At 32.8% G+C, this 12,131-nt stretch overlaps 1 protein-coding gene across 1 annotated transcript in view; it reads right to left on the reverse strand.

The window, feature by feature from the left end:
- The window catches only part of LOC129219694 (venom phosphodiesterase-like), a 44,459-nt gene that overhangs the window by 13,835 nt on the left and 18,493 nt on the right, over positions 1-12,131 (reverse strand). The window contains exons 8-11 of the mRNA XM_054853979.1: positions 10,251-10,359; positions 7,256-7,375; positions 2,533-2,686; positions 1,462-1,537 (exon numbers count right to left, since the gene is read on the reverse strand). Coding sequence (XP_054709954.1) covers positions 1,462-1,537; positions 2,533-2,686; positions 7,256-7,375; positions 10,251-10,359 — 459 coding nt within the window. The remainder of the gene's footprint in view (positions 1-1,461; positions 1,538-2,532; positions 2,687-7,255; positions 7,376-10,250; positions 10,360-12,131) is intronic.

The following is a 12,131-nucleotide window of genomic DNA, read 5'->3' on the forward strand; positions in this document are numbered from 1 at the left end:
ACTCTTGAGATTGAAGTGATAATACAAAATTCTGGACTTCATGTCCTTTTTTTCAAAGTCTAGGGACGAAAAAAGTTATTTTCGGCCATTTCTAACATTGATTGCACATCGTCTGCGATATGACTTGTTTAGTACTACATTAATAAACAAATGCAGTTATCAGTCATTTATAAGTTATTCCTAAAACAACACTATTCCACACTAATAACTAAGCAACTAACTTAACGAAGCCTGAAGATTGCAACGCCACGTGCTCTGAACCGACTGAATCGAAGGTCGAAGGAGGAAAATGCACCAGCAATGCGAAGGACGCTGGGTAGAAAGAACTGTGCGCATGCGCAAGTATCGACGAAGGTCCACCTGTTCTATTGTGTACTAATTACCTTGACGGCGACAGCATGAAATCAATATCATCTTGACGGCTTCAACATGTATGCAATGTTGTTATTGTAAGGTAATATCAATATTGATATTTTAAGATGAATGCAATGTTACATACGTGTTGTTATTGTAATATTACTTTTTAATCTTTATGCAAGCTTTATGCAGTATGAAACACGTCAATATTGACGCCGTCAGTATAATATCAAGATCTGTCAAGGTTGATGCAAGAAATTTTGCTAATAGGGTTTGATTCAAACTAAAATGTCAAACACGATTCTATGTTTAAAAAAAGAAAATTATAATAAAAAGAGTGTGTGTGAACTTAACTTAAGGACAGATTTTCCAAAAGTCTAATGAGGAAAATAATGAAAAATAAATAAATGACAAGTATATATGTGATGAGTGTATCGGTGGTTAAATGAATTACTTTGAGAATCATGTTAGCTCTTACAAATAAAGATATCAATATGACGTTAACTCAAATTAATGTGAAACGTGCAGTCTTGATCCAATACATTAAACTTTAAAATATAGAAACACTAGGTATGCTGCCGAAAGCTCACCAAAGGATCGAAATAAGAAGCTTAATGATACTTTAATATATGTGGACTTTACAAAATCTGAAAAGATTGTTGAATATTCACTAAATGAATGCGTGTGAGAAACTCTTCATAAATTTTATGCAGTTGACATTTTAATCATAGTGAAAAGTGAGGAAAAAATTCAAATTGTGCAGGAGATCTAGTTGGAAAATTTTCAAAATGACACTTATGTTTTTTTTTCCAAATTATATTTTTTGATATACCTAGATGGAAAGAATTTTTCAAGCAGATCTTAGTGTAATAAGACTAACAATTCACGCAGTTACTGCTGGCAATCATAGAATCATCGGGGCTGCACCTGTAGTAGAAATTGTAGCTTCTAACTTGAAAAGCCAACAAAAAATGAAAGAAATTTCATGAAAACAAAAGAAGCCCCAACTGCTTCTCTAAAAGCTAGAAAATATGCACATATTCGCCAGCTTGCAAAGAATTTTTAGAGCACATATAGGAGAATTTAAATAAATGTTGATCATACCCTCATGTCTGGAAACAGGTTATCGTATCCATGTGTCCCACCAGTACAAATTCTAGGATCTGATTTCACATCCTTGCTGAAAAGTATGATGAAAATAAGTAAGAATTAAAAATTAAATATTTAATTTTCCCAATATATCATCATTTTCATACCTTTAGTTTTATTAGTGTAAGTTAACTTTTTTTTAATATAAGTTTAATAAAAACCATAAACTAAATTAAGTACATACTAAACAAATGAGAAAATCTTCTCAACGTAATATGATTAGATATTTATTTTATTTTTATACATTTAAAGCATACCATGACAGCTAAAAGTGAAGGGTGGATCCAGATTCTGGTTTTGCAGGGGGTCATTATCAGCAAAGGGAATCAAAATGCAAATTTAGGATTCAAATTGGGAGCTTGGGCTGAAATTTTCGAAACACAAGTCCTCAAAATGCAGCTTAGGCAATATTTGGTAACTTGGGGGATGGGAGAGAGTAGGACCCCCCCCCCCTGCATCTGCACTTGTACTAAGTAATGACAGAATGTATTTAAAATCAGTGATATGCAACCTTTTCAACCCATGTACGCCTATGCACTAGAAAATCAAAAGGAAGTAATATGATTGAATATCTGTTAAAAGATATAAATACAATATTTTTAGACAGAAGGTACCTCTGCAATACCTAGAAAGTACAGTGGAAAAAGATCTTTTCACCCGCTGTCAATAGCAAATGTTACAGGGTTCTAAGGACAATGGGACAAATATTTCAAACTCCACCAAGCTAACACTGATTTGAAATCTTTCTCTTGGTGCCAAAGTTGTCAAGATACAGTTGGGTCTCTGTTTAACGACGCTCTATTTAATGACTTTCTCTATTTAACAACGACTTTTCCCGGTCCCAGGTGGTCCACTATTGTGTTAAAAGCATTCTATTTGAGGAGGCTTTCTACTTAAGGACGATTTTTTGTAGTTCCTTGAAAGTCGTTAGACAGAGAGGCAACTGTATCTCCAAATGGTCAGCAAATCAGTCTCAAGGGCTAACAAGATAGACTGTCTCAATAGTTATGCCACAGTTATACTCACTTGACAATGTTCCATCCAGTATCTAGGTCTAACACTATTGGCTCAATTCGTTTGTTATCTGAAAAGTGCATCCTGATTGGAAGCTGCTCTTTGGGATATACTCTCATATGTTCATTCTTACATCGAGATGAAGCAATAGTATCTCTTATCTTAGCTGAAAATAGGTTCATTTTGAGATTCATAGTTAGCATTATTCAGAAATTAACTCATCAAATAAATAAATACAAGAACTAGCAACAAGTTCTGGGCTTAACTTGGCTGATCCTAGTCAATTTACCAGTACCCAATAAAGATCAACTGTGCTCTTAAAACTATTCTCTGCATTGTAAGTAACAATTTTGAAAACTATTCTAAATAGTAATTTTTCATTGTTTAAAGAATTGGCAAGAATTTAAATAGCTTTGTGACTAAGATTTAAATAGCTATAATAGTCTAGATTTGAATTTGATTGTGTAAAAATTTAGCTCATCAATGTTTTCCATTCAAATAAAAATAACTGAATCACATTATTTTTGACCCTCAAAAAGATAAATTTTTACTTCACTGACCCCAATTAAACACTGAGCATTTCCCGACAGTGAACAAGATTCTCCACTTGACTGTTTACTCAGCAACCTCATCTACATATTCTTGAAGCTCTTACTTTATTGTCAATATTTCTCACATATTTGACATTATCAGAATTGAACATATTGGTTCTCACTTTTTTGACAGAGGACAGAACCAGAGATCATTGCTTGAAGTCTTTCCACACAAATCAAGTAATGATGGGAAATTAATATTTTAAAAGAAGGGCAAAAGTATATTTAATAGCTAGTCGGAAAGGGTTGTTATTCGGAATGGTGTTAGATGTTTCTAAAGGTGTGGCGTATTCGTAATGATTGTGTTACGCATCGTCAAGTAACAACACAGTTTTCAAGGGCTAGAAATTTATTAGTGCAATCTGGACTATTCGAATATACGAGTATTTACACTATTTACAGTCGTACTCAGCAAAACGAATATACACGGTTCTTCAGCGACACTTTGCCTCAAGCGGAGTACTACGTAGGAAAATGCGAACAGTTTGTAAGCAAATAATGATACCGCACAACAATTGTGCCTCTGGAACACAGTTCCGCACTTGTAGAAATTTTGTCCCGTACCCCAGGTACGTGAGACCACTGATGTTTTTTTTCAACCCCACACCACAGAGTCCTGGTATCGCCTCTCGATCCAAAAAAATTTCTTGGCACAGAAACCCAACAAGAGGCGTGCCCATGCCACTTTATTTTATTTTTATTTTTTTAATTGGTGGACTTCTTGGCGTTGCGATCGTAGGTAAGCCAGGAAGAGATTTGATTTGCTTGACCACAGGCACCCAAAAGTCTACACCCGCCCACTGCACTCCGCATCACGGCACAAGATCACACGTGACCATGATAATTGGCCAGAGCCGTGTCCAAGGGGAGGGTTTTAGGGGTTAAACCCCTCCCACTGAAAAAAGAAAAAGAACAATGAATCATTAAACGATTTTCCAAAACGTATTTTAAGTTTTAATTGATTTTAGAGTTAAACTCTGATACAGTATTCACCCTCTTTAATATTTCCCCATCTTTAACAATTAACATTTTCCTCAATTGTAGGATTCCCAAGCACCTTCGCTGCTTGAAAAAATTAACGATGGATGAATGTTTGAAGAATCTGGCAATGCTGTAAGCATGCAGGGGAAAATTATCAAAAAGAATATTAAACAATGATGTAGCCCCCTCCCCCCCCCCCAAAAAAAAACTTGGGGGCGGGGAAAATGGTTACTTTGCTTACTATTAGGTTTTTTATAGTACGCCTTTAGTGTTGGATGAATTAGCCGTTTGACACATTAGAAAAATGTTTCTATGCGAAACAGCATTTTTTTTGCATAAAATTTGTATTTTCATTAAATTTCTGTTCAATGTTATTTGCTAGAAATACAAAAAAAAACTAGCATTAGGTGCCATAAAAGGAATATGTGCGCCTTTTTTTCCCCTTTTACAAAATGTTCAACTGTACAAATAAGATTTCATTAAAAAAAAAAAAAACCACACACACACACAAAACGTATATATATATAAAAAAAAAACGTAGTTATCAAACTAAAATGAAATGAACTATTCAACACGCATAGTTAGTTTTCCTTTGACAACGTAAGTTACAAAGGGAAAAAGTTTCAACCCCTCCCTTTATGAAATCCTGGACACGGGCCTGTAATTAGCCATTAAAAGGTGCAACACCGCCAAGGACCTAACGGTGTCCCAGCCTAATCACTACTCAAACTGGACAGTGCTGACTGTCAATCTTGGTGACCTAGCAAGGTCGGCCAGCAATAGGGGCACATGGAAAGGAGCACATCACAAAGGGCTCTTGATTTTCATTGGAGGTTGGTCGTCAACCAAGGACAACCTAGTGAGGCCCAGAGCTTGTCATCTCTCTTCTATTTGTAAATAGAGGTGAGAAACACACATAAAAGTCAAGAATTAAAAAGCTGTAAACATGTGAGTGAGATGCTCATCTAACCAGCTCCCGAGTTGGAGAGTTAATTTGCAGTAAACCGTCTGAAGTAAAATTGTTTCGCACATAATTTTCAGTCACAAAATATTAGGTCATTTGGATCCTATTAGAGTGGCATATCACCCCCCCCCCCCCCATTCTATGCACATCTAGCAAAAAAAAAAGAAATTTAATCCAAAGATCATTTTTCAAGTGTGTTATTGCACTCAAACTTGATTTTTATGAGCTTTTTCCTGTTTTGGGTAATTTTCTGGTAAATTTTAAACATTAAAAATGTTTTTAAAAAAATTTAAAAAAAAACTCTTTTAAGGTGTTGTAATGACACTTCATATGAAAATTTGAAGTCATATTTCTTTTCAAATCTAGCTATGAATCGCTCAATTACATTAGCTAATGACAATGACCTATAAATTTGAGTGAGTGTTAATCTCTGATTTCAATAAATATAGGTAAAAGAATCAAATACTACAGTAATTTTCAACAATAATTATTCAATAACTGTAACAATAACAAATTGATCAATCAAGTATCAAACTAAATACTTAGAGGAATGATGCTCCCTGGGCTTTCTTCTCTACTAAAACACCAATGATATCTTTAAAGATTTATGATTAGCTTAAAACCAAACTTGTCTTTAAAGAAAAATTTAATAATTAGTAATGCATGTTTCCTAATCATTTAGAAGAATTTCATATCCTGCATTTAAAATCAAAGTCAATTTAATGACCAAAATAAATGCTAAGTAGGTGTAGGCACTTATCTCAAGTGTTAGAAAAGTTATAGGATGCATTTACAAAGGTGCCCTATGCAAAGTTATTGGTGTGATATGTACACTAGGGTATGTCATAAAAAAATTTTTTTTGAATATTGACTTGCGCAATTGGGATGCACTGTATTTGTCCCCTAGGAATTCATTTCTAATATTATTTTTGAAAAATATTAAGGTTTAGGTACTGGGAAACAAGCTAGAAGGTTGGAAAAAAAGATAAAAAATGGTCAATTTCCAAAAATTTTTACGAAAATAGAACATTTAAAATTCTTGTTCCGATACCAAATGCTTCCTCTTAACACTCTTTACACATGTCTTTATGAATAACTACATTCCTTTAAAGTTTTTAGCATAGGTTCTTCAATCATTAGCATAGGTTAAAATTTACAAGTTTGGTTCAGGAAATGTATGGTAAAATGCTATACAAAAATGCTTAATGCTTAAAAATATTTTTTAAAAACTTTCAGCTACATAAAAACATATTAATAAAGTGCACAATCTTCTGGTTGCAAAGCCTTTCATATAAAATTTAAGTTAAGTAAATCTATGTAACTATTCTTCGTAACTGTAACATTTAAGGAATATTTTACAATCTTAAATACAATAAATACAGTCGGACCTCAATATAAGGTCACCTCTCATAACTTCATGAAACTGACCTTATAAGCAGGGTGTGACCTTATAACCGATTCATATATGTTTTATAACGTTTGTAAGGCATAAACATGTATATATATATTAATTCTTTTTAAAATTTAAAACGTTCAAAAATATCAGTCCTTAAATTATAATAGTTTAATAGATTTGAACCAATTAAAACCTTTGGAATTAATGAGAAATTTTAGAATGATTTTTTAGAATCTTCATGCAGAGTAAACCTGCTTACAAATATGCCCAAGCAGAGAACTAATGTGCAACTTACCTAACTTAAAATTATCAGTAATACTGGACTAATGGGTTTTTTCTTTAATTTTAGCACAATGGTTTCTAATTGTTTTCTGAAAATTTTCTTCGGCTTCTCATGGCTGGTAAAAAAGTGCGATATGTACACTCTGAATGCTCTTGTTATTGCATTATATTTTAGTGTCACTGTCATAATACTCACTTTCTACTGCGTTCGGTGTACTACATGCTACGTTAATAGGAATATGACTTTTAACTTTTTTAGGAATTTTATATCGTGGAGAATTCTTGGAAGTGAATCTATTAAGCACTGAAATCATTTAAAGAAATCAGACAGAAAGACTTATTAGCCATTAATGTATTAAGACTTGACCATATATCCCATAAGACATAACAAAGAATTCCTATTCAGTAAGCCGAGACTTTAGAAAGTGGGGTGACTTTATAAGCGAGTAAACTTATAATCGAGATCTGACTGTAACAGCATTTTTAAGGATTAATAATCAAAAAAAAATAAATACTAACTTTTATCGAAATAACCTTTAGGGCGCAGTCTACCAAATGGGCCATTTATATAGTAAACTGTTGAAATATCAAGGAGGTTTCGGAGGTCCACTACCTGGCTACAATCACTATCTGCCATTCCTAGGAAATTAAAATGCATTTTGATGAATAAGTTAATAAGATGAATATGAACTTAAATAGTTATAATGCAAAGATTAAAAATTCAAAAAAAAAAAAAAAAATAGAAAAGTTTACCTAAAAATCAATCACAGATGTAACTAATATCATAAATCATACTTTTTTTATGGAAAAGCATATTCAAAAGTTTGACATAAGAATACAAATTATGTTAACATCATTTCTTTTTCTACCCTCAAACGTCTTCAATGTTAAGCATTCAGGTTATATCACATAAAAATAAAATCATGAAAAGTAGGAATTAAAACATATTAGAAATGAGAACTCGATAGAAATATGGTTCCTTTTTTTTACACATAATGCAAATGTAGCATTGTTGCAGTAATCTGTCATGAACTTTTCACTTTTCACTCCACGGTCCTCCGAACCTACCACTATTTGTGGCAGGGCATATTTTAATGGGTTTTTTTGGGGGGCAATTTCCCATACAGTCAAATAAAATTGACCCCACAGTCAAATAAAATTGCCCACCTACATTTTCCTAAATTTTTCCATTGGTTATGTGTTTCTAAACTCCCCTATTCGATGCAGGTGGAGCGGGTACTTTCCAGTTATAATATAGTCAAATCGGACCATCGTGCCGGAACGACAATTGAAACAATAAACAAAAGATTGAATATTGCTCTAAATGGCTGTGGGACAGCCTATTTCAACCCGCAGCCACCCGTCATAAAAATTCTGCAAATTAAAAACTGAAGAGAAGGAAAACCAGAAGCTGAACTTTACAAAGAAAGGTTTTATATGATTTTTTTTTTTTTTGAAAAGACAATGGGTTTGGAATTTAGTTGTATTAAAATGAAAATGAATGGTTGTATAAAATGAATGAAATTAAAAAAATTCAAAAACTCGGTGACTGTTTGAACTATTTTAAACGCTGAGTCACAGCGTTTAAGTTCTTTACACTCTTTTCCCATCGAACAAAACGACTATTAGCAATAATTTCCCTAATTCCAATTTTCACACCCCAACTTTTTTTTGACGATTATTCAACTAACATAAACTGCACATTTACAATCCCTTCTCCCTTCCGAGGAAGTTGGAGTTGCGAACACAGTCAAATTTCCTTAAAATATGCCCTGATTTGTGGTTTAACCAGTTGGATGGAACTCTAAACACAGCTCTGATTTTTTGATCCTGACCAGAAACTGAGCAATCCCGATCCAGCATCCCCAGCAGCCACGCAAACAGGAATTTCTCAAAGATTCACAGGATCGAAGGTCTACCATTATCATATCATACTTCAACACGCATTCAAACACATTCTTTTGATTTTATTGATTTTCAGAAACAAAAAACATTTGAAACATTTATTGAATAAATACTTAGCTTTATTTAATAAAATTGATTTATGTATAACAAACACTTAATTAAAATACCAGAAAGCATAAGAATGAATGTATTTACTTTTCTCACAGTTAAAAATAAAAACAGCGAAGCAAAATCATCATTCTAGAACAATTTATGTTCACATACAGTTCGATTTTGTAGAGGAAGAAAGAGGGAAAATAAATTTTATCTTTTTCATTTATTGAATTTGAAATTGTTAGTTTTGCTTGGAATTATTTAATGCACTACTTGCATAAGATTATAGTCAATTAAAAAAGCTCAAGGGCCATGGGAGGGGTTAGGACCCCCTCGACCCTCTCCTTGTGTGCGCCACTGATCTCCAGAGGTTTAGTTTCACTTGGAGGACTTTGTGACTAATAGCATATTTAACGTCCCCCAGTCACCATTTATGAAGACTGGATCTTCGGTTAGGATTGAACCTGGGACACTCCAGTCACAAGTGTTTAAGTGAACTATAAAAAATCAATAACAATGTTCAAAAAGAAGAAAAAATGGTTCAACTAACATGCTCTTTCTGACTGCCATGACATTGCTTTTGGACATGTTCTTTTAAGTGGTTATCTTGGTCTAATCAATTTCAGCCATCTGGGCTGTGATGGAAAGATACAATTTTTAAGCTGAGTCCTTATCCAAAATCACACGAATCAAACTTTCTCAAAGTATGAGAAAAAATTGTTGTCTTTCAGCTGATCCCATGATATATTGGTATTAATATAATTTAAATACATAATCAATCCAACAAATGAACCTCTATATTAGTTTTTTTATTTACAACATATTGAAAAGAGAAGAAATACCATTGTTAAACAACACATTGTTAACAGATAGTTTGAAAAATAAAAACAGTATCTTTGTGCAGAAATTATAAATGGTAAATTTAATGTTAATAAACACAAAAATTTCCAAAAATATTCGGGCATGTGTTTTGGAGTTAGAAGAAACCTCTTTTTCAATGCATGAGTTCATAGATAAAAGAAAGCTGTAGCATTTATGATTAAGTTTCCTTGTAATTCAAAAGCAAATGTCTGCACTTTTTTTTTCCATCTAATTCTGCTTTATTAACATTGTTTAACATTTATAGGAGCTAAATTACATAATTTAGTCTTTGTAATTTAATGTCATTTGTGAATATAAAAATATCTCTATATTTGTTTTATTTTCATTAAGTATATTCTTCCGAGTAACAGAAAAAAATATTTAAAAAAATGAATTTGATCAAAAAATGAAAGTTTAAATTTGAAAATTTAAAAAGTTTGCACAAATATAAATTAAAACAAGTTTTTATCGGGTTGCAACAGTTACACTTTTTCTCCTTTTAATTTTCTTAGCTTTTTTTTTTTTTTTCTTTTAATTGCGCCAAAAAGTTTTATGAGCACTTCAAAAATCTAATTAGTTCATTTTGGCTCACAAGACATGATACTACAAGTACTAAAGTGTAAAAAAAGGCATATCAATTCAAATAATGTTTTACCGTGATCAGATAATATAACGACATTTACACAGCCCACAATCTTTCGCTGTTGCAGTCCAGAAAAAAGTCTAGCAACCATGTCATCCACCTTTTTCAAAGCTTGATTCACCTATAAAAAAAAATTAAAATGACTTAACATCTAGTTTAAATGCAAGTCAAAGAAATATGACTGAAACTCGCACTATCACATAATTTTACTTTGCTGCACTTCTTCTCTACTTTTCAGTTTCAAATTATTTTCCTTTAAAAAATGCTTTAACAGTTGTACATTAGGGTGGTTCAAAAAATACATATAAAAAAAATGTTTTTCCTAGATACCGGGACACCCCTCAATATTTTTACACTTGTGGATAGCAATATACTGGAATAATTTTTGCTTCTTACTTCAACTGATAGAGGGTGCTCAATCCCCTCCCCCAAATTTCCAATGTATGGGTAGGGAGGTTAAAAAAATACATTGAACTGAAAAAACAATGCTAGACATTATAAAATAAACTAATAATATGTATACACATTGCAATAAAATAATCATTTGCAAAGAAAACAGCTGAAAAAATTAAATGTTTCTAAATTTTTGGCATTTTCTATGCTACGGCTAATGTTAAAGCCAAACAAACTGGTAGCTAATATGGAATTAGCACAGATCAAACGAGTGACCGAAGCAGTGGTTCGGTTCAACTCGAAGATAGGCAAGGTATCAAGGACACCCATATAGGAGGGCAAGAGGGGGCTCAAGCCCCCCCCCCCCCCTAAAATTTGGAACTTCCTTGTTTTTAGTACTTTTTCTTTGCAAAAATGTAAAAACCTTTCTTCTTCAGTCATTAATGAATAATTTATTGAAAATGTCAAACTTTAATAACTCTAATCTGTACTGAAATCGGATTCTATGGGGAAAATATCCTGCTAAACCATGGAAAAAATATCTGAGCCCCCCTTAAAATTTTGCATATGGGCGCCCTTGAAAGGCATGGTATATTCAGTAAGTTACCGCTTTATAGCCTTAGCCCTTGCTATAGAGCGGTAACTTACTGAATATTACGACAAAACTTCAAAATTAATACGAACACATTATTTTGTCTAATATGTTTACAAATTTTTGAAGTGGCTACCTTTAGCTTTAATATAGAGCTTAAAAGTGTCACAAATTTTCTGCCTATGGGCTGCAACTCAGTTACTGATGTTTTATCCCATTCCTTGCATCAGGATTACTTTAGGGATGATAAAGTTTTATGAGGTTTAGCATACACCCTTGTCTTCAAGAATTTCTTGCATTGTTGAAGGTTATCAACAATCTTTTGGAGTTTGATATGAGTAGGCTTGCCAGACGTCCCGGTTTTCGGACAAAATCCCAGAGTGTCCCGGCCGATTTACTTCACGTCCCGGAAAAAGATAAATTTGATTACAAATGACCAAAACGGTATAAAAGTAATTAACTGTAAAGGATTATTTAGGTTAATTACATCATCGTTTGCAAAACTGAGTTCTAAAATTATTACCAGATTAGCTTGTGAGGATTTTTACAACAAGAATAAAACCAAAAAAGACCGTCTAAAAAGTCCCATAAAATGAAAAGTATATCTAAATATTGTTGAATTTTTTAATCTTAACTTCAAAGTGTTTTTTCTAATTAAAATAAATTGTAAATATTTACAGCTAAGAAGTTAAATGTTCAGATTTTATCTGATTATGTCAATTTTTATAACCCATGTTTTAGGTTCATAATAATTTGAGAATAAACTGCCCTATTAAACACTCCAAAAAATCAGGCGGGGGTGTATACCCTTTTGAATACTAGCGATGCTGGGGGGAGGGGGGCACTCCTATGTCCTGGTTGAACATTTCAGAAATCTGGCAAGCCTAGATATGTGCTACTGGGAAAGC

The sequence above is a fragment of the Uloborus diversus genome, chromosome 1, assembly GCF_026930045.1.
Source record: "Uloborus diversus isolate 005 chromosome 1, Udiv.v.3.1, whole genome shotgun sequence".
NCBI classification, from domain to species: Eukaryota; Metazoa; Arthropoda; class Arachnida; order Araneae; family Uloboridae; genus Uloborus; species Uloborus diversus.